Source organism: Pelmatolapia mariae, linkage group LG23, assembly GCF_036321145.2.
Source record: "Pelmatolapia mariae isolate MD_Pm_ZW linkage group LG23, Pm_UMD_F_2, whole genome shotgun sequence".
NCBI lineage: Eukaryota > Metazoa > Chordata > Actinopteri > Cichliformes > Cichlidae > Pelmatolapia > Pelmatolapia mariae.
Window position 1 is genome coordinate 35,505,113 of NC_086246.1, and position 25,824 is coordinate 35,530,936.

Here is a 25,824-nt window from a genome sequence, read left to right on the forward strand (position 1 = left end):
TGAATCTGAAAAAAGTTCCCGCATGACCCCTTCAGAATGACCATTTTGTTTTCATTTCAACAACTGTAGCATATTTTTTGTTCTTAAATCTGTTGAGAGGCGGGTCAAAATTTTGCCCGCTGATCATTCCAGTCAAACCTTATATAGTTTAATTTGAATGTTTATAGTTACATGAATGTGTTTATTCCTGAGTGTTTGTTTTGTAGGTGCGGATGAAATCCATGTTCACCATTGGTTTCTGCTTCACAGCTCTCATGGGCATGTTCAACTTGATGTAAGTTACTGCAGGGTAAAATACTGTTTCACATTTTGTTAAAAAGCTTTCTCTTTTCATAAAAAAAACACATCAGGCAAAATAGAAGAAAGTGTAACTTGTCCAGTCCATTGCTTTAAACAAGTTCCCTTTTTGGCTTTTTATGTTACGTTCAGTTTCGATGGAAGAGTTGTGGCCAAATTGCCATTTGTGCCACTGTCGTATATCCAGGGACTGTCACACCGCAACCTGCTGGGCGAGGATTACACCGACCGCTCCTTTATTTTCCTCTATATCCTCTGCACCATGTCCATCAGACAGGTAAGTCTATACTTTTACCGTATGTCCTGGTAATTAGTTACTTTTATAATATTGTAACTCAGTTACTAACTCAGTTACTTTTTTGAAGAAGTAACTGTAACTAAAATATAACTAATTACTTTTTCAAAGTAACCTGAACAACACTGGTGAGCACTGAAGTGCCCATGGGCGGTTATTTTCAAGCATTATCTAAATGATCTCTAGAACATGAAAGCTGTATGTATAGAATCAACATACAAATCTGGTTAAAATGAGGTTTGTTCGCTTCCCCGATCGTAATGTTTTAAAGAGCTTTTTAATCCCTCTAAGTTAATGCTTCTGCCTGGTTCTCCCATAGATTTCCATTTAGGGCTTGTGTTGTTATAGCTTGAATGTGTTAATATGCTTTTGTTTTGTATGATTTGGCACCCTCTTGTGGCCACAGTTGGTACTTGGGAAGCTTGTTATGCCCGGCTAGTTTGATACAAGTGCGCAGTAGAGGTGAAACCTGTGCCCACGCACATTACATAACCTTACTATTTGATTTGTGATGCATGTGTAATGCGAGTAATGTGAAGAATAATGCTAGTTCACTGAAGGTTATGTTTAATTTAGGCAACTGTAAAGATTTATGCTGTTGCTGGTTGTCATTAAAACTCGGTCTCAGTTAATATATTATGCATGCTCAGTGAATGAGAAGGTAATGATCTGTTTTGTGTTTATTTAGTTTCACAAAAGAAAAACAGAAAGGAGAGACAAAGAGGAAAATGGATAAAGGATACCATGTATAGAAAACTCAAAGTAACATGACATTGTAAACTGGAGATGCAGACCAAAGTAAAGAAGAATCTGATTTGAAAGCATTCTCTTCTTCTCACTGTCTGTCGAACTGGATAATCTAAGTCAAACCCACATCTAGTGAGAACAGAAGAACAATGCTGTTTTTGATTCTGCTGCTGGCTCTTTTATTCGTTACACACGTTACACTGCCAGTATTAACGAATAATTCACCTTGTTTTAAAGATCATCCTTCCGAAATTGCATCTGTTGTTTTGACCTCTTAGTCAGAGTGATTCAGCAGAAATGAGCCGTACGCGGGGGGTGGTAGCATGAAGAGGGCGTGGTGTTCTGGCTGCTAAATCTTCATAAGTGTTTTGGGTTTGCCATCATTTCCAGTCCTTCTGCACATTGTTGCACATCTGTTTTCCAACTTTATCCCTGTATCCCTGTAGGCACTTTGTATCTGGAAATGGCCCAGTCAACCCTCGACTCGATGCCCGGAGCCTCGACGGGGACCGTGGTTGTCACGGAGCCTCTGAACTTCTGGGGTGGAAAACGAGTGAAACCCAGGGAGGAGAAAAATGCTGAGCCCGTGTTTGAGCCTGCAACTGGTGAATATACTTCTCTTTAAAATCTGCTATAGCCTTAATGCTCCTGCTAAGGACACGTATTCTGGGGGAAACAAGTGATGGCGGTTTAAAGGCCTGCGGTTTTTCTGGAATTATTTGAAACGTTCAGATACATGGCCAGAAATGCTCAGACTTTTGTTAAGCAGTGTAACACAGACATTTTGCCTGAACTGTGTGCAGACCTGTTGTGCTTAGTAGACAAACAAAGGGCTATTTTTTTCCTTTACTTGATATTAGTATAAAGTTGACTGAATTTCATGCTTTCAGGTCATTTATAAAATGAATATGCAGAGTAATGACAGACAGGCATCAAAATATCCGAAGATTAAACAATGCAAGGGTCTGCTTTACATTTTAATGTTGCACAAAGAAGATCACTACTGTTAGTGAGGGTGTTTTTAATGATTCAGGTTAAAAATGTCAATGGTTGGAAATGGACAAGAGATTTGATGCATAGAAAAATGCATGGTGTAAAGGAAACCAGCTCACCTTTCATTCGTAGCTCAGCTCTGTAACCTGGTGTTCTTCTTGTCTCTGCAGGCCGGGTCCTGTGTCAGATGGTGCCCTGTGGGGCTGAGGAGGTGGACGAAGCCATACAGAGTGCCTACGCCGCCTACCAGAAGTGGAGCAAGATGGCAGGCATGGAGAGGGCTCGGGTGATGTTAGAGGCTGCTCGCATTATGAGGGTGAGACGGTCAAGCTGTTGTGTAATAACCACCAGCAGTCCAGGAAACTGTCTAGTTCAGTGTTTGCGCAATATAAATAGGAGTTGACTGTTGGAAGCCTGCAATAAGACATTAGTTATTCATTAAAATGCACCCCTCCCTCCACTGCTGGCCTACATCAAGTCAGTCTTTATTTGTCACATGCAAAGTTGTGCATTACACGTTGCGTGTTACATGTACAGTTACCTGCAGACCCCTTCCGACCATACATACATAACACAAACATTCACATTGGGAAGACAGGTCAGAGAGAGGTAGAATGTAAGAGAAACAAAGAGAAATACCCAACATCAGGGACAAGAGGAGAAAAAAAAGAACTACTCAAACTGAGCTCCTAGTGGGAGAGCAGTTTTAGAACAGTAAAAAAAAAAACCCAACTCAGCACAGAAAAGCACATGGATCTTCACATCTTACACCATGTAAAAAGGACGTGACATGGGGGAGGGTATGAAGGAGTGAGCCAGTGTAGACAACAGCCATCCTGTCCTGCAGCTATTCTCCAGCGCGGGACGCAGACCCGCCGTCTTCATCGGGTGGAAGTAAGCATCGAAGGGCAGTGAGTGTATGTCTGTGTCAGTGTACATGCGTATGCGTGTGTGTGTGTCCCGTGTTATATTGAGAGAGAGTGTCCTTTCACCTGGTTAAGCGAAAGTCAACAGTCCTACAGCCGACACAGGTGGCCTTTTAAGGATAGGGTCAGAGAGTCACAGCACAGTCTTGTAATCTGGGAGAAATTGTTGTTCCAGCCAGCCATTCGGTCTTGGAGCCATTCGGCCTTGGAGCCATTCGGCCTTGGAGCCTTCTAGCTGGCCCCGGGCAGCCGCATTTGAACCAATTTAACCTTTTTTGTGTCTATGCAATGACAGAGAGACAATACAATCTTAAAACAAGACATCTTGTTCCACATAATTACTGAAGAGCTTCAATTGAAATAGTTCTTTTTTTCCTTTATGCATATTTAAAAAAAAAAAAAAACAGGAAAGGAGGGAAAAAATTGCGAAGCTGGAAGCGATCAACAATGGGAAAACCATCATTGAGTCTCTGGTGAATATTGACATTGCCTGGAAGATAATTGAGTACTATGCCGGCCTGGCTGGTACACTTGCGGGTGGGTGCATCAATGCTTCTGTGTTTGTCAAAAGGTGCAAAAATCTCCGTTTGGTATTGTTTTTAACATTGTGCTGTCGTTTTGGTGAAGGCCAGCACATCCAGCTCCCTGGAGGAACATTTGCTTACTCTAGACGGGAGCCACTTGGTGTGTGTGTGGGAATCGGTGCATGGAACTTCCCTTTCGTGATTGCAACAATGAAGTCTGCTCCTGCTCTGGCGTGTGGTGAGTTTTATAACAGCATGTGTATCATCTGCTGTCAGTAATCTGTATAACAGAGGATTGTGATATATACTCAGTGTTGGGAAGGTTACTTTTAAAATGTATTCCACTACAGATTACAGAATACATGCCCCAAAATGTATTTTGTAACGTATTCCGTTATGTTACTCAATGAGAGTAACGTATTCTGAATACACTGGATTACTTAATATATTATCATGCTTTTTTATAACTACATGAATGTACTATTGCTGTGTGATTTATTACTATTACTGAAGGTTACTCGCCATACCAATACCAACTAGATTTTTAAATCTTAATATAAAACAAGTAACAGTAGGGTGGACATTAGGTAAGGCTGCACTTTTGCAGCGATCTCGTATAGAAAACTAGGAACAGAATTTATTCCATTTGACAGACTAGTTACACAATATGGGATCAACAAGAAAAGATTTTTAGAATATCAACAAATTAAATCCATAGTAAAAAAGAAATTTAAACCCGGTCAAGTTGAACTACAAACACCATCAAGTGTGGTTCAATTTCTTACTCTTAAAACCCCAAAATTACTTTCCAAAATATACAGAATGCTTTCTAAAACAGATGAATCAATATCACTTCCTATTGCAAAATGGGAACCGGATTTATCAGTTAACTTAGACCAAAACTTCTGGCCTCAGATATGCTTAAAAACCTTTCATTTAATTAGGGGGGCTGTTACATCTTGCAGGAGGTCTCCTCTCTCCAGGAACTCTCTCCAGGAACTCACTCTGCAGGAGGTGGAGGAAGAACTCAGCCTGGGTGTCTGTTGTCTTGTGTAGTCTGGAAGATGAGTGGATGACTGGGTGGGTGCAGTTTTCTCTGTGGTGGGGTCGGGTGGGCTGTCCCGGGCTCTGTGGGGCCGGGCAGTGCTGCTGAACTGGGCCCCGGTCCGGATGGGCCTGGGCCCCCTTTCCCTGGTGGGTTGCAGAGTATGGGGGTGCCTACTGGGGTCAGCGGGGGAGCTGGCCCCAGGGAGGGGCCACTTGCCCCTCCCTTCCTTCCCTCCCCATCTCCAGCTGCCTCCCTCTTCCCGCTCCACCACAATCACCCACACATGCAGGGCATTGGGGTAAAGGTGTGTCACCAGGGTGCAGGGGAGGCATCCCCCCCTCTGTCCCCTTCTGGCTGCCTGTGCCTCAATTTTATCCCACAACTTAGACATTCACATTACTCACACTTTCATAACATATAGGACCTTGGGGGTGGGCACGCTACATGACATCCAGAAGACCATCAGGGTGTACAACCTCACCCTTGGCGTCGTTGCCCACCTCTCAATTTTAAATACATGTAGACATTGAGGGCTATCAGGAGGGGCTATGCGCTTACCTGCTGCTCTCTGGCAGGTAGCTCCATGCCCTCCTGGGTTTTAATTGCACCTTAGAACACATATACATCAACACTACATATGAGCGGGCAGAGGGAGGTTTGGAGTCTTCACACACCCCCGTTCTCTGCTGCCTGTTGGGGCGGGGGGGCTGGGAGGAGGAGTTGGCCATCCGATTGGGGTTTGGAATGTGGGGCCTCCCTGCTGCTGCGGAGTCGGGGCGGTCTGCTTCTCTCCACCCCAGGGAAGAGGGTAACACCACCTGGGTCTGGGTGCAGTTTCCCCCTCCAGGGGCAAGGGTAGCTAGACCTGGGGTATAGAGTACGCTTGGGGAGTATGATTGTGTGTACAGTGTCTATTTATGTCTGTCTCCACTTTGGGTTAGTGCTGAGTAATTGCATATGAGAGCATGAGGGTGGGAATGGATGTTTGTATCTGTGTGTGCCTGTTTGTTTGTGTCTATATGTCAGGTTGGGTATCAGACGCCACCTCTCTAGGGACATCTCAGGCCCTCCATGGTATGGAGGCCTATCTCCCCCCACCACTTCCCCTGCCAGTGGCAGACGCCCTCAGACATCGGTTCATTTGTGTCCGGGGATGGGCGTCCAGGTACGCACCGGCTCACTCCTGGTGGCTACTTGTCGGGGCCTCGCTCGGGCCCCTTCGGGCAACAAAGTAACTAGCTTTACTTTGTTGTCTGGGTCAACTTTGCTAGAGAGAGACAGAGAGAGGCGTTGAAAGGCTGCTCCAACGGAACTTTTTGGCTGCAGTGGTTATTTCTACATTTACATGCTTCCATCTCCCGTTTCTGCTCGGTGACAGCTCGTACTTTTCGACTCTCCTTTTTCTCCCTCCTCGCGCTCACAGACACATAACGGGTATGGCAGTCCATTCTCCCTGCAGCACGGACTACACTGCCCATGAGGCTACATTCTTTAGGGTGATGCCTGTAACACTCTGCCTATTGCCTTCATATTAAATCATTTAAAAAAATATTTCTTCACATCATTATCAGACGCGAGATTGAGACACAGACATTTGAGCCTCTTAATGCGTGTTTTGTTTGGGTTTCCAACGGCATGGAATTACCCAAAAATAGAGGGGACAGCCTAACATATGAAACAGGAAAAGACCACGTGTAATCCCTTTAATTCAACAAAGTAACTGTATTCTCAATACCCCTTTTTTAAGCGGTAACTGTAACGGAATACAGCTACTGAGAGAGAAAAGCAATAGATTGGAAGTTTAAAATAGGAAGAGCTGCTAAAAATAATGCAGCAGAGCCACAGAGCCTCTGTCACATCACTGATGAACATGTTATTCTTTTAAAAAATTACTTTTGGCCCATTTAATACTGCACTCTACCACACGTTCCTATAAATCAGCCTGTTGTACAGTTTGTTTCTATCTCTTCGTCTTGTCTCGTGTGACCATTCACAAAGATAGCTCTGCAGGCCTTAACTTGCAGGATTTAATTGTGGTTGTGTTTTTTAGGTAATGCCATGGTATATAAACCCTCTCCAATGGCTCCTGTGACTGCCGTCATCCTGGCTGAGATCTACAAAGAGGCTGGGGTACCTGACGGGCTTTTCTGTGTGGTCCAAGGTGGAGCAGAGACCGGCAGCTTGCTCTGCCATCATCCAAAAGTCGCTAAAGTCTCTTTCACAGGGAGTGTTCCTACAGGCAAAAAGGTACACAGACCAGTGCAACATTGTTTCCCACACATGGACTGTAACTGGGCTGCCCAGATACACTGATGACCTTCCAAGTAAATTTTGTTCTTAGTTGTTTTTTTTTGACCTGTCCAACAGAGGAATGTGATCTGTTTACTAATATAGAATATTTTAGTTTAGAACATAGACAGTATGATAGATGCACATAGGCACTGTGATGTCTCCACGTTAAGCATTAGCATTTTGTCTGCTGCTGTGATGTTTTGCTGCTTCTGTTTTAAGACAGAAGTCAAGCAGGTAGAATGCAGTTAGCAAGCTGCCAAAACTGAAACGGTTCCAAGAAGTCAATAATTCTTCTTCTTCTTCTTCTTCTTCTCATTATTATTTTCAACCAGGCTGTAAACTGAATTTAGTGCTGGGGACTTAGACATGAAAGATGGGAATGTAGGGTTATTGGCTCACTTTTGGAGTCACGTATTGGGGTATTTATTCTCCTGTGGGACACAGCCCCGACCTAGTGTGATTCGCCTGTTTAGCAACTGTTGATTCCTCATGTGCATTTCTAGTTGCGATTTTTGAACTTGCCAATAAAAGAATAACAGTCATCATCTCAGTATAAGAAAGAAATAATCATAGGATAAAATTTAAGAAAATTCCTATTAACGAGATCTGAAGTTATAGGAACTGACGTGAGGGAACGTACAAACAAGTGAAACGATGTCAGTTACAAATATGTTTGCCCCTAAAAAGAAAACTGACTTCAGAGAGGCAGTGGGGAACCAGGAGGATAAAAGAGTCCCGGTGTTTTATTTCAGTCAACTGGTACTGCATATAAAACATCAGGATGCAAACACACTGTGGTTAACACATAATGCACCACACACAAGCATTAATGCCGCAGGCTCTACAAAGATTTTCTGCAGAAATCTAAATCAGTCGTCATCCTTAAGTGATCACCGGAGTTCCACCACTTCTGCATTGGCTTCACTTTTCATCTTTCAGGATGTTGTATGAATTGGACAGACTACGAGTACACCGACCTGGAGGTGACAACAGTAGCCCTTGTTCTGCTCTGGAGATCTCCTGCAGGCTGGAGGGTCACCCTAACCAGCCTTAAAGATCTGCTGCTTTATTTTAAGCTAAAGGTGACTTTGTTATACAAGCCCACAGACCATGGCTGCTCTCTTTACTTTCAGGTCATGGAAATGTCTGCAAAGAGTGTGAAGCAGGTGACTCTGGAGCTTGGAGGGAAATCTCCTCTCATCATCTTCAAAGACTGCGAACTGGAGAATGCAGTGAAGGGGGCACTAATGGCGAATTTCCTGACACAGGGACAGGTGAGTCTGTACGTTGTACTTTTGTGTACTGTGCAGCCTGGTGAAAGACAGACTCTTGGAGGTTTTGGTGTATTACCTTTGTGCTGAAATATGCAGGTGTGCATCAATGGGACCAGAGTGTTTGTGCAGCGGGAGATCATGCCACAGTTCCTAGAGGAGGTAGTCAAGAGGACCAAGGCCATCCCTGTTGGTGACCCCCTGCTCGAGAGCACCAGGATGGGACCTCTGATCAGCAAACCACAGCTGGAGAAAGTGCTGGGATTTGTCAGTCAGGCCAAGAAAGAGGTGCTTTTCATTAGAGGGAGTGAATTAGCTTTAATAGTTTGTGGTTTCTCAGTTAAGCACAAAGAATCTGTATTACTGTGGGTGTTCTTTAACGTAGATCTTGTAATTATTTATTTATTTTTTGCTAGGGAGCCAGAGTGCTTTGTGGAGGGGTTCCCTTTGTCCCCAGTGACCCCAAACTGAAAGGGGGGTATTTCATGTCGCCATGTGTACTCGGTATGTCTAACACTTTGGTTAATGGTGGTACAGCACACTCACACTCAGCTTTGTTTTTTAACACACAAGGTCTCTCGACACAGATAATTGCAGAGACGACATGACCTGTGTGAAGGAGGAGATTTTTGGCCCTGTCATGTCCGTTTTGCCTTTTGACACGGAGGAAGAAGTGATCCAGAGAGCCAACAACACCACCTTTGGACTGGCCTCTGGGGTCTTCACCAGGTCAGTCTGTCGTGAGTCAGCAGTGTGGTGCAACTGTTGACGGCTTGCTCTTTTAAGATAATGAGTTTATTGCATTCTGTTGGCTGTGGCTCAAGGTCTTCACAGTGCGGCCAATTCACTGCACAGTAGCAATTTCAAGTTGCATACTGACTGCTTTTCTCTGTATAAAAGTCAGTTCTTTTCCTCCTCCTACAGGGACATTTCTCGAGCCCATCGCGTGGCTGCGAGTATGGAGGCAGGGACCTGCTTTATCAACAATTACAGCATCAGCCCTATAGAGTTGCCGTTTGGAGGATACAAGATGTCGGGTAAGATGCTGTCAGCTTTTCATGGTCCGGGTAAATGCTTCATTTGCTCAATAAATTAACCAGTTCTCTCCTGATCCCTGCAGGTTTTGGCAGAGAGAACGGCCAGGTGACCATCGAGTACTACTCCCAGCTGAAGACTGTAGTGGTGGAAATGGGTGACGTCGAAAGCCTCTTCTAAAGTTTTACACCGCTGTGCCAGAACTGTGACTACAGCTCTTCACTTCTCCCTTCTTACTGTGCTAGCCTGACACATAAAAAATTTCTGCCTAACAGCTGTCACATTTAGGTACTGTTGTTTGGACAGCTGCTTCTTTGTATCAAAATAAAATTTTAGAAGCAAATTCTTTTTCTTTATTGCTTGTGAGTTGAACTGTATGAATATGCTATACTGAAATCACTTCAACAGTCATCTCAAGGTGCTTTATATTGCAAGGTAAAGACTACAATATTAGACAGAAAATGCCAACAATCAGCGATCCCCCTGTGGGCGAGATAAAGAGCTTCCTTTTAACAGGAAGAGACCTCCAGCAGAACCAGGCTTGTGGAAGAGCAGCCATCTGCCCCAACTGGAAAGATCAAAGGACAGCAGACCAGAGGATGAAGTTAATAACATACAATACATGAGTGAAAAGAGCCGAGTGGAGAAAAAATACTTTAAAATAATATGTTAAATAAGTTTACTATGGGAAGTCACTGAGCAAGCGTGGTCTAGTGCAGGGTCACCTGACCAAGCTCTAACTTTATGAGTTATAAAAACTTTGAAGGCCAAATTCAAAAGTAGAGAAGGTGTCAAGAGTATTGTATTCACTGTATTGAGATAATATAATAAAAAGATACTTTTATTACTGTGAGGAGAAGGATTTTAAGTTCTGGATTTAACAGTCAGTAAAGAGTTGATAGTATGGGAGAAATATGATCTCTCTTTTCCGTTCCTGGTACCTGGAAAATGGTACTATTAATTGACATTTTAGTTATTCTGTAACTGATTTTATTATTGTTGGTAATACTAATTAGCAGGTAGAATGAGCATTTTGGTGGTGTACAACCACAAACTTTGACAGTGTATTTGATATTATATGCTACCAGGTGCTTTCTAAAATTGCAGATCATTCATTCATAATGGTCTGCAATTCTTATGAGTTGTGCTTCAGGTTGAAGCAAACTGAAGGTCCTGGTTTCTTTCTGCGTGCTCATGCTTCCTCCCAGAAGCATGCATGTTAGGTTAACTGTTGTGTCTGTGTATCTGAATGATTGTCTCGTGACAACAGGGTCCATATAGTTAAACAATAGCAGCAGCACCATGTTGTAGTTTAAAAGCAATTGTATGTTGCTATATATACAATATATCAACTATATAAATATATGGAGCATTTATAAAGTAGGAATGTAATTGAGAACCTGCAAAGCGTTATCTGACACACACACACACACACACACACACACACACACACACATACATATATACATATATATTTATATATATATATATATTTGAGTTAAAATAAATATTTATAATTTTAATAAATGACAAATTAAAAAGGCATGAACATTTTTTTGTATCGAAAAAATATTGAACCGTGACACCAAAGTATTGAACCGAACCGTGAATTTTGTGTATGTTGCACCCCTAATATATATATATATACACACACACACACACACACACACACACACACACACATAGAGAGAGAGAGTATACAGTCAATGTACAAATTAATTACTATATTAATATAGATATACATTCATTTTTTACATATATCGCCTCTGTCAGTGCGCCCCAGGGTGGCTGTAGCTACAACGTAGCTTGCCATCACCAGTGTGTGAATGTGTGTGTGAATGGGTGGATGACTGGATGTGTAAAGCGCTTTGGGGTCCTTAGGGACTAGTAAAGCGCTATATAAATACAGGCCATTTACCATTTATTTATATATCACATTTGAACTCTAAACTGAAATGTTTGCTTAAATGTCGCATAAGTTGTGTACTGGATGTTACGTCCCTCTGCATCCCCTAATCTCCTCAATGTTTTCAGCTGGTGCTAATTGGCCACACCTAGTCAGGTGTGGATAAAAGCATACCTGAGGCAAGCTTCCCAGGGAGCTCACTTGCTTTTGCTTTGGTGTCACCAGCCATTTCAGTCAACCTCCTATCCATTATAAGATAAAACCTCTTCCTACCTACACTCTGCTATTCGTCTCCTTTTTTTATGTTGCGGCCTCGAGCCGGGTCGTAACACTGGATTATTTGTTTACGAGAAAATTTTGAATAAATAAACGTTATAGCGTTTCCGCCATGTTTAACCTGCAGGCTTTTACTTTGACAGTGATGAACCGGAAGTGCTTCTGTGCCGCTTGAGGTTTGCTAAATTCTACTTGAACAATGCAGGTAATAAATATGAATATATATTCTATACGACAGTATAATGCCTTCTTAGATGCAGTAACATTCATTAAAATTTTTATTTATTTTGTCTGACTCATTTTCTTCTTAAGTGACTTACCAAGGTTATGCACTCTTTAGCCGTTTGGCTAGCACAACTGTGTATTTGCAGTGAGTTTGGGAGGTTTTTAATGCTTTTGTTGTCTTTTAGCAACGAGAAGAGAAACAATTAGAGGCGTCAGTGGAGTCTCTCATTTCGCGGGTGGCTCACGTTAAAAATGCTCTGCACAGTTTCATTTACAAACTAGAAAACGAGTACGAGCGTTTGACGTGGTGAGTAAAATTGTTTTCAATGTAAAGCAGGCTGTTTTGTTTTAAAAGAAACGCGACATAGATTTAAGTCGAGTTAATACTTTGTTGTTCAAGCAGTTTTTGACAGCAACATATAAACACATTGTGTTCCTTTTATTTACAGGAGCAAATTTGACAGAAACTGTGGAAAATCTTGTCTTGTGGATATACAGATTTGATCTGAAACGCGTGCTTTGTGGATTATTTTGAGCTCTCACAGATGTGCCCTTTTTTTTGTCCTATAGGCCTTCTGTTTTGGATAACTTCGCCCTTCTGTCTGGTCAGCTGAACACCATCAATAAACTGCTCAGGAACGAGAAGACACCGTCCTTTCGCAACCAAGTTATAATTCCCCTGGTCCTGTCTCCAGACCGAGATGAGGACTTGGCAGTGAGTACCACAGCTGATAACACGTTTCCTCTTTTGAAAAAAGAAGTAGTTTCTCTGAGCTGTCTGTTTACCTGCTCCCAGAAACTCACGGAGCAGCGCGTTCCAGTGTTCAGCCATGAGATCGTACCCGACTACTTGCGGACCAAACCTGACCCAGAGGTGGAGGAGCAGGAGAAAACGCTGAGTACAGAGGCAGCACGTATTGGCCCCGATGTGGCCCAGGTTAGTTTGGACTCACATAAAATAAAATATTCTGTCATTTTTGGGAATATTTTGCAATTTTTGTTTAAGCCTTCAGGTTTTATTGTCATGAACAGAAACAGATCCAGGCTTTGAATAAGATGTGCACTAGTCTGCTGGAGAAGCTGAGCAACCCTCGTGAGGACAGAGATGCAGAAAACGCTGGTATGTTGCACTTCTGCTGCAGTTTTCTTTAATAAATTACACAAATACAATGGTGACTCTCAAATGTTTTTGGTTTTTTTTTTTTTTTACACAGCTATGCGACAGAGCAAACCGTCTTTCAACCCTGCTGACACTAACGCATTAGTTTCGGCCGTTGCATTTGGAAAGGGACTTTCCAAATGTAGGCCTCCTGGTCCCGTGGCCCCTGGACACCAAGGACAGGGGTCCATGATGAGTGGAGGTCCAACCTTACAGCAGGTCACTATTGGTGGGGGTTCAGGCCAGCAAGCAGGTATGGGAGGACCTGTGGCTCAACAGCAGCAAGGACAGACAGGTAGGAGACTTGGAAAGCTGAGTTAGTATTTTACCTGAGCACAGCATCACAGTTATGTGAGAGCCAGCCATAGAGTGCTTTGCCGTGTTTCTTCAGTTTTCTTCAGTTTCAACACTTTACTGATGAAAGTCATTAGTTTTTGAATTATAATGAATTAAGTGTGATGCTCCATTTAAAAATTATGGTCACTTTAAGAGGTAGGAAGGTGAATTATACAGGATATGTTAAAGACAAAGTTTTAAAACACCAGGCTAATAGCAAAAATGCTCAGTTCTAGGCTTCATAATAGGATACTCAAACAATTTTACATTGTCATGCAGTTTAATAAACTGCCTTTTCCAATATTTAAAAAAACAATAATATTGCACAAATGAAAAAACATTCTCAAGCTAATGTGCCCATTTTTCCCATGCAATAATCCATCTATGCTTCCACCCAAATGCAGAGGCTAAAGGGACCGTGGCGCGTACTGATGATTAGCCCTTATTAGGGGGCATTAACAGCCATATCTGATATATATTTTATGATGTTAAGTATTACAAAGTAGTTGACTGTCATCCCTGGCTTTCCAAACATGGACATGATTTAAAATGGTAGATGGCATTTTGTCATAAATTTGGTAGAAATGCCAACATTTCCGTATAGAATTCATTTCTGTGGTCTAAGTATAGTCGTTATCATGTAGTTTACAGCTTAAAAACATGTTAAGGTGTGCACTACCTGTTTAATTTAACTAGAAATGAGCTTTCACCTCAAAGTAATCCCCATATTAATGCCAGGAAACTTCCCACCAAACATTACATTATAATGAGATGATAATATTCATTTTCATATGAAAACTGCTTGTTTGTTTAGATGTATTGATACTACTTTGAACTCTACAGATCATTTTCAAGAGTTTATGGACCTCGAAACTTGCACATTGACTCCTAGCTAAGATTGTCACAATACTAGAATTTATTGAGTATATACTCAGGGATAGTGCTGGGCGATATGGAAAAAATATTTATCACGATATGAATTATTTTATATCACGATAACGATATATATCACGATATACGACCTGACCTGTGGTCATCTAGAAAGTACGCAGTCTGTAAACAGCGAGTGCCGAGGGTGCAGTCTTTGTTTTGAGTTAGCGTAAAGTATGTCGCAAATCCGGGTGCACGTAAAGCAGCACCAGCTCGCAAACCACGAGACGGAGTTTCTTTGCGAAAAATATCTTTTTTTTTTTTTTATACTTTATTTTTTCTTGCATAAAGTTAAGAGCATGTATAGTGAGAAGACAACACTAATATATTTGCCACAGGCTATTTAACCCTTTAAGACCTACCATAGAACCAAGTCCGCCAGAGCTTCTTTATGTTTTTACATGCTGTAGTGCCACTTGTGGGAGTATTTCAAGTTTCCTTATATCAATACAACCGTTATAGCCCAAATTTTAATAATATGTATGCATTAAGTCCATAGTAACTACATAAATTGCAAAAACTTGTAGTGCAATAAACTACAAAAAAATTGAAAATCGTTTTTGTTTTGTTTTTTACATATATTTCTAGTTAAAAAATTTTTTAAGAGGTGTATCCCTCAAAACTGTAAATACAAAAGTTTCCAACCACAAGAAATTTATTTTGAGTGTCTTCATAGTTTTATTTTTGAGATACACTAATTTTTATATACTACAGGAAAAATGAAAATAAATATTATAATGCATCAAAATAAACTATTTCCAACAGTGTAATTTGAGTTCTAAGCATCCCAGAAACGATACAGAAAAGCATAAAGTCAAACATGACTTTTAAAAACACCAACATAGCCTTTCGCGAAAATGACGTCACTTCCGGTTTCGGGCAGGTAATGGCGGACATGCGATAGTTCGCGCTGACGTATATGCCAACTCGTGTTTCTGGAATATTATCTTTTTGTTGCTGCAAGTTTGGAATATTATGTTTTTGCTGCTGCAAGTGCTTTTTATGCAATTTTTGCAAAGCTATATGTGGAAGGAAACCGTGACCTTGGACAAGCTAATGGCATTAGATGTAAGTACACCCTCCTCCGGTTTCACGTGCAAAAAAAAAATATTGCACTACCTTACGTGGTTCCAGTTCTACAGGGGTTTAAAAATAGTTAGGTAAAACGGAGCGTGCCTTCTCCGACCGGTTGTAAAGGGTTAATTATATATTTTATGTAATAATTTATAAAATTTGGGTTAGTACGATATAAACGATAGAAGACAAATGGCACGATAGACACTTTTCTATCGTCCACACGATATATATCGTCATATCGCCCAGCACTAATCAGGGAACTACTAAATACCATTTTTGAGACCATGCTGAAGATTTTGACCCCATCCTGCAACAATAGTAAAGAAAAGTAACAGTGAAGAACTCACATTTCAAAAAACATGTTGAATTTTTGCAAACTTTTTCAATAATAAGTTGGATTCAACAAATAGGTTTTTAAGATTCATCTGATTTCTTTTATTAATTTAAAAATTATTTTTTCTTCTTGTCCACAATTGCATGCAGCCTCTCTGTCATCCACCATCCACTCTGCAGCTTTTTGCATTCTCAGCTCTGCTCTTCTGGCCTGAAACCCACCTGAATAAGCTACTCTTCTCCAGATTTGACTTTTTATTTTCTTGGATTATCCACTCATGGCTGTGCAGAGCAGCCTACTCGATTCACCATGTGTCCATAACCCGCCTTGCCACAACTCTATATTCAGTATGCCATCTGTCATTCATAATCATTACAGGCTAACTACAGCATGCTAGCTGCTAAGTTAATGAACTGTTAAATACTTCAGTGCTGTTTAAACAGACGTTTTACTGACCTCTGAAATTCCTCCTCAGGTGTTGTTCAGTGTTATGAACGCTAACAACTTTAGTTGTTAGTGAGGGGAGGAGCTGTGTGTGTGTCACTGTCTGCAGACTGTCTTCAAAGATGGCACTGTTTGTATCGATACTATGGCAAATGAGTATCTTAATTTGATAGTTATTTTGGAGTTGATTAATATTGGAGTATTAAATTAATTTTTTTTGACAACCCAGCTGCTAACACAGGATGTTTTGAATGATTTATATCTAAACTTGAAGAAAGAAAAAACCTTAAAGATGCATATATAGGGTTGATCTCTTCCCTTTCTTTTCTCTCAGGAAAAATGCCAAGCAGCATCAAGACAAACATCAAATCTGCGTCTGGGTCAATGCATCCTTACAACCGATGAGCGGCCTTCTTCTCACCTGTTACCATTCGGAGACTCATCTTCAGAGGTGCCAGCATTTACAGTAGAAAACTGTCACTTCTGTTTACTGCAGGGGTGGGCAAAACATTTTTCCAAGGGGCCTCATGAAAAACTGGGACTGTTGCGTAGGGCCCCATTTATAACTTGAACTGATCATTATGAACTCATTATGAACATTATGATCTCATTACAAGGTTATTGGTACGTCCTTCCACAAGTTCAAGTTTCTTTTGTGGCGTCTTGGAGAAATGATTTCCCCATGCCTGTTTTAGTGCGTTATTTTCATGGAGAATAATAAATACAAAAACAGCATGGGGATTTTTTTTTTCACATGTCACTGAAGCTGTTGTGGTTTTTGATGTCACATCTAAATGTCAGTGTTTGTTTGAACCACTAGATGGCAGTCTGCTTTCATTTATGGAATTATAGTTTTGGAACTGTAATCAGGACACTTTTTTTCAATTAAAAACAATGTGCTCAAAAGAATTCCTTGTTGTGTAATTAATCCACTGTTTACTGTTATTTAATTATTATTAATACACTGAAGGTTTCTGTAAATTAATAAATCTTAGTGCCTTGATGCGGAAGCTCTCGTTCTCATCAAATGACCATCCCCACATGTTAGATGTGCACTATGATCTGATGTCTGTTTCACATTTTTGCCCTTTATTTCTTCTTCTGCTCCTCTTTGTCCATTTGGCTGCAGTACCAAAGGTGAGAATAATGAGGGTGGACGTTGCTCTGTGTGGCCTGATAATGTCAAAGTGTTTAAGGGGGGAAATGAGGAAGTATCGGTGCTGACGTGTAAGGGGGGCCTCTCTCTGTGCCGGCTCTCTCTGTCCACTCCAATCCCTGTCCTGCTGCACAGCACAGTGACCGTGCTGCTGTCACAGCATGCAGACCCATGCCTGACCTACATACACCCTCTGTCCCCAAACAGGCGGACGTCTCGCTGTGTCAGCCGCCGTGGTCAGATGCTCTGCTGAGACAGCTCAAAGCTGCACAAGGTCACACTTGTGTCCGTGGATGAGGTCTAAATTTTAAACAAAGAGCTAACGGGCAACATCCTGCGAACATCACAAAACAGAAAGGTTCAGCTGAGGTTATCTGCCAAACTATTATCCAAACTTAGAGACTGAAGAGGACACACTAGGATGGACTGTTTTCATACCATCCTAGTATTAAATTTGACTTTATACACAGAAAAAACTCCTAGATTCTTTGCAAAATGTGTTTGTTTTTTTTCCTTCATGATTTCTGCAAGTAAAGTGACAAATTTGTGAGACTCTGTGCTTTTTCCTGTTTTCTTAGATGGTCCAATTACATATAATTGGCATATTCCAAATAGTATTAGATATGATGATAATCCAAAACCAGTCCCCCCAAAAAAGAACAAATGATTTTAGGTTACTATTTTTTCATATATAAAATACTCTATATTTTGACATATAAATCTACTTTTATTTTTATTTTAAGCAGTGATATTTACTTGCTGTCTCTGATGCTTTTATCTGCACTTCAGTCAGTTTTTTTTTTTCTTTTCAAACCAACTTTTAAAGGGTAAAAATATATTTAAGTGCTTATTTTTTTTTAATCATTGCTAATACTAAATCTAAATAATCTGCTAAAGACCCCTCCATTCCAGTCAGCAGGCCATCCTGCTTCAGATTTCAAAATGAGTTGAACAAATAGTTTACTTTTCCTCTTTAGTGGTAGCTCATATTTAAAGATGGCCATGACCAAGTTGACCATGCTTCCATTCTTATAAATTTCTGTTGAACATTATAAGAAATTTTCTTCTTCTCATATAATAATGGCATATTGTAAAGAAAGCATTGGCTTTCCTGATTGTCCAATCATTTAAACAGCTGCAGCGATGTAAATTGCACTCCCTGGTGAGTGCACATATAGTTCTGACACACTATCAGTGCCCCGAAACCACTGTCGCCACCACATCTGAACCTTATTACAACAGCTAATCGTCTCTCTGTTGTGCAATTAGAGCGTTCATTTACTCCCCGTCATAAAATATGAATCTGAACAAAATCCATTTACGCTGTGGTACAAAACCAAAGTGAAGCAGTTTTATGAATTTGGTAAAAGTTATATTGGCACCAGAATCTGATTTTGTGCCTTACTACAAAAATGATTTTGGATTAGACATGCAATGTAAAGTCAAAGTCAAGTCTTTATGGCAAAACAGCATAAAAAGTGTAGGAAAAACTGTGGATAACACAAACTGATGATGTAAACCTTCAAACTTTTCCCTGCATCATCTAAAAGAAAAATAGTTTTGACACTCTAGCCTTTTAGTAATTTAAATGATCATAAATAAATAAACAAATAAAACAGTAGCTTAATTAGCAGCCAAGGTAATACAACATTCATCTCATACACTAGTTTTGCTTAAAGCTACAGACTAACTTTAAACTTTGCAACTTTGCAGGAGGAGAGCAACTCTTAAATCACATCTAATTAAATATTTCATTTAGCTGCCTTATTGGTTAAAATATATTTAAGCAGCATATTTGATACAGATTTCCACGGAAGCCCGTTTCCGCTACTAAAAAAAAAAACTCCAAAATTTCGACTTATTTTCTTGAAATTTCGACTTATTAACTCCAAATTTCGACTTATCAACTCGAAACTTTGAGAAAAGTAATTCAAAATTTCGAGTTAGCTCTGCCAATCAGTAATCTCTCTGGAATGCGCACTAAAAATCCCGATCGCAACAAATTGGCGCTTTTCGAGAGTACGTTTGCTGAGAGTAACTCCATGTGATTCAGCTAATAACACAAGGATTTCATCATTTGTGAAGCTACACTGAAAATAATCAGCAATTTGTGCATTCATGACTGGCTGCAATACTGGTAGCTTAGCTATAACATTTGTAGCTTAGGGCTTCAGCTTCTGGGTAACAAGGAAATGACATCATTCACGTAGATTACTGATTGGCAGTTAATATCGAGATATTAACTCAAAATTTTGAGAAAAGTAAGTCAACATTTCGAGCTACTTTTCTCGAAATTTGGAGTTAATAAGTCGAAATTTCTAGTTAATAAGTCGAAATTTCTAGAAAATAACTCGAAATTTTGAGAAAGATAACTCAAAATTTCGAGTTATGGATAATTTTTTATTTTTTTTTTAGTGGCGGAAACAGGCTTCCATAGATTTCAGTCCACTCTTTATGAAACAGATAAAACTAAACTTCAGTGGCTGCAGTCTGGCTAGATAAGGCTTATTAACCCACCTTTTCTTTAAAAGTAAATAGTTTTGATGACCCATGTTATCAGAGAGTGAGTTTATATTTGAAGTAGCTCTGCTAAAAGTGAACTGGTCCACAGCTGAATATGTACATTTTGGCTTCATACTTATATAAAAACAGTATTATGAAACCAGTTCTCAAATTTGTTTTTATTTATAAAAAGAAAAAAAAATTCTTTAAAAACTACTTTATTCATTTAATCTTAGAGTAATAGAAGCACTTTCTGTGTCAGTATTCAATTATACTAGAAGTTGTCTGTATTTGGTACTGAGTTACTGTTCCTTTTGCCAAATCAATATGTTTAAATAAAGATTTATTTTGGTTAGCTGGCCTAGCCTAGCCATCTCATTAGCGGTAACTACCCTGTCATAGCTCATTACTCTTTTCAAATTTCCATGATTTAATGTTGCTAAGCTTAGTTTAAACCCAATATAATTAAAGGCTAATTGAACAACTTAATTATTTATTTAATTTTTAAACAACACCTGCTAAAAGCGGAGTTAGCTTAGTTGAGTAGCAGAAAGTTGCCTCTGTCACTGTGATTAATAAGGAATAAATGCTAAAGGTGAAGTTTAACTTGTGTAACACAGGTGACACGTAAAAGGAAAACCAAAGCAAGACTCTTTTTTGTCTTTGGAACTGTTTGAGGAATTAACACCATTAATCCAAAGGATTTTTCCTCAATTGGGGTTTCGGTGGTGATGGAGGAGGCCGAGACTGCTGTGTAACGTGTTGGCCCAAAATCTCCAGTCTGTGTTTAGTTGCACTGATGTCTGGTGTCTATGGAGGCTATAACAAACCACTCACAGATCCCTCATACCCTGTAGATGGGGGGCATGTCACCGTGGAAAAGTACACTCTTGTCAGGATAGAAATACTACAACTATAGATGAGCAGTACTTTGTAATGAAACAAGTAACATGCCCCCTACTCCATGAAAAATTCCACCAGATCCTCTCATTATTCGAGGCCCATTTGTGCCAGTATCTGTTGCACATTTTGTATATGAGCCTTCACATGATGTTTCATAAGCTTTTTTTCTCATCTCCATTGTTTCCTTTAATGATTCTGCCTTTGTATGACACATCAGGTCACAGAGACCATAACAGGGGTCATCAGCGTTTTATTTTGGTGCACACTGAGGTTTGGGATTTGGCCCATTCTGTAAAATGATCCCTGAAATTACTGTTTTGACAATTAATTGAAATTCATAAAATCAAGGCTGTGTGTGCGAGGAGAGCCTCAGAGAGGTTTTATATCACATCCAGTGCCAACTGCCTCTGAGCCTCGCTGTACATAGTGGATAATGGGAAAACTCAATATGACAGCTGCCTCCTAAATTACAGTATACACTATATAGCAGGGTACACAGAGCAGGGGTAACTAGACGGTTTTTAACCAGACACAAATCCGTCCTGACAACATAATCAGCATTGCTATCTTTTGAAAAGACAGGATTTCCCTCTGAAGCGACACACTGCAGTGACCAAATGTGTCAAATGACTTCATGTCCAGAAATGCAGGAAAAACATTTAAGAAGATAAAAACACAGAGACACAAACCCCAAATAAATGAGCTCACAGAAACAAGCGAGCAAGAGAGTGGACGTGAATAATCCTTGCATATGACTGAGCTAATTATTCCAGCAGCCCTGGATACGGATGTTCTTCATTAAATATTTTTTTGTTTCATTTCTGATTTATGTTTTGGAGAGATAACTTTCTCATTTATTTAATAAGAGCATCTCCTGGCACGGTTTTAAAGGTTTTCTTTATTTTTCCTGTAATTGAAGAACACGATAAGGTCCATAACTTGCTCATTATGGAAGCTTAAGGCAAATATAAAGAAAGAGTTTACAGCCTTAAACTCCCACACCCCAAAAAAGGCTCAAATATTCTGCAGAGTCTAATTCAAATGTTCCACGGTTGAAGTCACTTGAAAGGCTCCGATGACGCACGCGGATCTGTGAAATCTTTTCCAAATGTCTTCTTTATGAAAGTTGGGATCAGAGGAATTCATTAAGGATCTGTGGGTGGCATAGGCAAAACGAGTACTGAGGCTTTGCCAAACTGAACTGTTTCCAAATCTGAAATCTGCAACGCTGACTGGAACACACCCACAGTCACTAATTACTTGACCCTATTCCTGCGCAGCCTTGTGGAGTTATTTTGTGATTCATATACGGTCTATCAGGAGGCAAGACGACTTGTTTCATCTTATTAATGCAGAAGGCTTCCTTGAGACAAAGCTTCTCCACCTCAGACCTTACATCGTCTACTTCAGAAACCATTCCCTCAGGCGCATGTGTGCAGCCTTGTGAGTGTGTGTGTGCATCGTGTTGGCAGACGCTGTATCGGGTGCACATTATGCATTGTGAATAATCCTGCCTCTTGATGAGCCTTATATTGTCATCGATACAATGTGAGCCCTGAGCCCTCCTGCATGTGCCACATGCATTGTGGTCATTGTGGTTGGAGAAGATTGATATGAAATTCCATTGTTGAGAAGGCTTAGATGTACTAAGATGAGGTCAAAGAAGGCAGATGTGATTATAATGAATGTTTGTTTTAGCCTATAGAGAGACACTATCCTGTGCTTTGTCCCTGTCCGAGTGTACAGGGCAGAGAGCTGGATTAGACTCTTAATCTAATAGACACCAAGGTGCTTTAATTAATTCATGAATTTTTTCTTTCAATCAAAAATGCATTTTTACATTTAAATTTCTTCCTCGAGATCTTAAATTTCTGTTATTTTCTATTTTTAAGAAACAGCATAAATGAGAAGTCTCCCTAGTTATGATTAAACAACATGGAAAGCTGTAGTTGCACATTAATCCTATACACCATTTTATTGTATTGCATCTTATCACTGTTCAGAGATGAATGAAAATGAAACTGCAGAGTTTGTGGTCAAACTGGAAAGGGACCATGGGATACATCCTTGGCTCAACTGGTAGAGCTGGTTTGATCCCCTGTCTCTCCACTTGCTGAGAGTCTCAGGCCACCAAACCCCAAGTTACCCTGCAGGGCAGCAAAACACCTTGCATGGTTATGTATGTGTGTGTGTGTGTGTGTGGATGAGAAACACACTTCAAACACTTTATAACACTGCAAAGTTTAAAAGGACTATATAGGTGCTGGCTATTTAAAATTTTATCCTGCTGCCACTGTGACCAAGCTCCCTATAAGCAGCAGAAAATGCCTTTCAATTAATGAATCATTACTCAGACAATTAATCATTACTTCCTCTCAGTGCACAAAAATACAGCAGGAATTTTGGGAAACGGATACAGACATTTTACACCATTTGCATCATTTATCATCAGAGTCTGTACAGTAGTGATCAACATGTACAGTCCATCCAGACTGTGACATCACCCATTGGTTACAGAGTCCTGCTATGAATCCTCAAGCTGAGTGATTTGACAGTTACCAGAGATCACAAGTGACAGATCTGATGGCAATGCTACACATTCATACGGCAGCAGACAAGGTAGAGCTTACACTGCTTTATCTCTGATTTGACTCTAGTAAGTAAAGTTTATTTATGAAGGGCTTCACAGACAAACAGTCACAAAGTGCTGTACACAGAAAGAGTAAACTAAATAAGAACTTTAAGTGCCATAACAGCCAATAAAAAAAACAAAACAAATAAAAACATATTTTTTATTTAGAAACGTCATGTATTAATTGAGACTCAAATCTAGTGACTGAGACCCTAAAGTCATCTGGGAAGTGTTTCCTGAGGTCAGGGGGTAAAGGGAGCTCAACGTATTTTCTAACAGACGTTTATACTATTGGACTTCTTTTTGCAGTCTTTTTACGGCCTTAAAACATCTATAACAATTTGCTAACAGTTTGCTACTTTGCGGATTTCACTTATTGCCGGTTATTTTTGGAACGTAACTCTCGCGATAAACGAGGGATTACTGTAATTTATATTCTTAATGATTGGCTGTGCAGTGTGAAGTAATGCTTTGCTTCATGTGAAACACTAACCCATCTCTGCATGTTTTTTTACCTGGCTGTCCTTGCTGCTGCTGACCCACAGCTCCTCCCATACCTGCTTGCTGGCTTCATCTTTCACACTCGGAAACTCCACCTGTCTTTTTAAACGGTCATTGGTGGATATGAGATGTTGAGGTTCCACCTCCAGCCCAGGTGATATGCCAGCTATATACCAGCTTAAATCGCTCGATTTAAGATGGCCAACTGCCTTGAGCCATCATGAATGCTCAGTCTATATTTATAATTTACAAACTAGCTAGCCACATGTGCATCACCTACCAATTTGCTATCTGTGCTCTTAACATAGTAGTAACAACATGACTTACTATTTATCAGCACAAACTTATTACTGTAGAACGGCACCGTTTTTGGTACAGTTAAGTAAGGATAAATTGTACAGTTAAGTAAGGAACAGCCCTTCGTCATGTTTGAGTATAATTCCTGAGCATAGCTCAACAGACACGTTAACAACTACTTCTTTTACAGGCGGCGTGGGGTTTATGATCTCTACAGCACCTAGCCACCAGGGGGCAGTGTAGATATGTTGCCAGTGGCTCTGTTGTACATTGTCATTACACAAAACTGACAGCACATGAACTAGCAGGTACAATACCAGGAGCAGCAAAATGAAACGGGAACTTTGATTTTTCTTTCTTTCTTTCTTTCTTTCTTTCTTTCTTTCTTTCTCTGTGCATCCAAATGCCTTTTGTTTTTATGTTGGTGAAATGAGAAAAGGTAGGAAAATATTTCCTCACAAACTTAATATATAATAGGTATCATATACATTAAAAACCGTTGCTTATTAATGAGTTTTAACCAGGACAGCAAAGATTTTAACTTGCGAATCACCAAGTAAATGATTACTGTGAATGGTATGCCCTTATTACATAAAAATATAAAAACCTGTCAATGGATTTTTATTAGTTTTAAAAAAGGATTTAAACCAGTTGAATTTAAGTTTTAAAGAAAGAAAAAATAGTGGGTTTTCTTAGGGTAATGTTCTTTAATTGCTCTTAATCTAAATCCCTTCCCAAGGTAAGGTTAAAAGAGTTAAGGAGGTCCAGATTCTGTTGCTGATTGGATTTATACTTTAATGATGTAAAACAAACAATGATCAGTGTAGTCTTCATAAAAACCTGCAGTGCATTTGTCACGGTACAGCATGTTTTACAGCCTTTTTTTGTTAAAGGACTCAGACATTCAAAAGAATGCACAGAGATTTTACTCAGAATGGGATTTACACCTTTTCACCATGTAATGACTGAATCAGTCTCACAATGCCTTTTTTGGTTTGCAGGAGAACATGAATAAATTAAAGCTACACGTCCAGCACTTTTTGCCTTTCATTCCTGAACACTGGCTAAAAGAAACCCTTTGATAGAAATAAGGAGGCCTCTCCATGTAATTACACTTGATCATGTTTGCATATGTCACTCCCACAGTCTCTGTCACGCTCCCTGATTTTGGATGCTCCTGGGAACCTCTTCCTAATCCACAAGTTCATGTTTCAGCCCCTTCTTTTTATTTTTTTTCCAGAGGAGGGATGAATTGAAGAAGCAGAATCAGACATCCTGTCTGGTTTATCTGGAAGAGAGAGATAAGTGTGGATTCCGCCTCTTTCAGGGAACGCACATTAACCATGCCTCAGAGGGAGCGCTGGGTGTGGGGAAGGGTGGCGGGGGATAGAGGAGGTGTCTGTCTGCCGGGAGCACACAGCTTTCACTCACTGTGAAAACTGTGAAAATGTCCCCTTCACACCCTCGGCAGCTCAGGCCAAGCTCCGGTGCTATGTTAGTGGTGATAAAATGCCTCCGTGCCACAGCCTAGTTGGAAGTGAGACGTGCAATGCTATCCAGAGGTGTTGGACTGACAAGTCTACAATGTGTTAACTTGTATCCTACAGTGACTTCTGACCCTGACCCTGTTACAAAAGTCTGCTGGAAACACCAGGCTCAAGTTTGTGGTGGAGAAAAGCACAAAGAGCATACAAAACTTCACCAGAAAAATGACAAAA

The 25,824-nt window shown here is 40.3% G+C and overlaps 2 protein-coding genes across 2 annotated transcripts; both read left to right on the plus strand.

The window, feature by feature from the left end:
- Window positions 1–206: 206 nt before the first annotated feature.
- On the plus strand, window positions 207–9,753 carry LOC134620771 (4-trimethylaminobutyraldehyde dehydrogenase-like). Its single transcript, XM_063467063.1, has 13 exons — window positions 207–274; window positions 430–574; window positions 1,786–1,944; window positions 2,503–2,648; window positions 3,666–3,795; window positions 3,886–4,020; window positions 6,881–7,077; window positions 8,256–8,396; window positions 8,493–8,681; window positions 8,810–8,897; window positions 8,981–9,122; window positions 9,318–9,430; window positions 9,514–9,753. Exons 3-13 carry the CDS (start codon window positions 1,803–1,805, stop codon window positions 9,606–9,608), a joined length of 1,518 nt encoding a protein of 505 aa, XP_063323133.1. The 5' UTR covers window positions 207–274; window positions 430–574; window positions 1,786–1,802; the 3' UTR covers window positions 9,609–9,753.
- A 1,991-nt stretch (window positions 9,754–11,744) lies between these two features.
- Window positions 11,745–17,010, plus strand: med8 (mediator complex subunit 8). The gene is made up of 7 exons (XM_063466384.1): window positions 11,745–11,815; window positions 12,021–12,142; window positions 12,406–12,550; window positions 12,632–12,772; window positions 12,868–12,955; window positions 13,050–13,289; window positions 16,450–17,010. The coding sequence occupies exons 1-7, from the start codon at window positions 11,810–11,812 to the stop codon at window positions 16,518–16,520; spliced, it is 813 nt and encodes a 270-aa protein (XP_063322454.1). The 5' UTR covers window positions 11,745–11,809; the 3' UTR covers window positions 16,521–17,010.
- The last annotated feature ends 8,814 nt before the right edge of the window (window positions 17,011–25,824 follow it).

Excerpts from the sequence above, each read along its gene's own strand:
- LOC134620771 (XM_063467063.1), top strand. The coding sequence starts at position 1,803 with ATGGCCCAGTCAACCCTCGACTCGATGCCCGGAGCCTCGACGGGGACC. Across the intron at positions 2,649-3,665 it reads AGGCTGCTCGCATTATGAGG|GAAAGGAGGGAAAAAATTGC; the intron begins GTGAGACGGTCA and ends AAAAAAAAACAG. Across the intron at positions 9,123-9,317 it reads GCCTCTGGGGTCTTCACCAG|GGACATTTCTCGAGCCCATC; the intron begins GTCAGTCTGTCG and ends CTCCTCCTACAG.
- med8 (XM_063466384.1), top strand. Across the intron at positions 12,143-12,405 it reads GAGTACGAGCGTTTGACGTG|GCCTTCTGTTTTGGATAACT; the intron begins GTGAGTAAAATT and ends TTTGTCCTATAG. Across the intron at positions 12,551-12,631 it reads ACCGAGATGAGGACTTGGCA|AAACTCACGGAGCAGCGCGT; the intron begins GTGAGTACCACA and ends ACCTGCTCCCAG.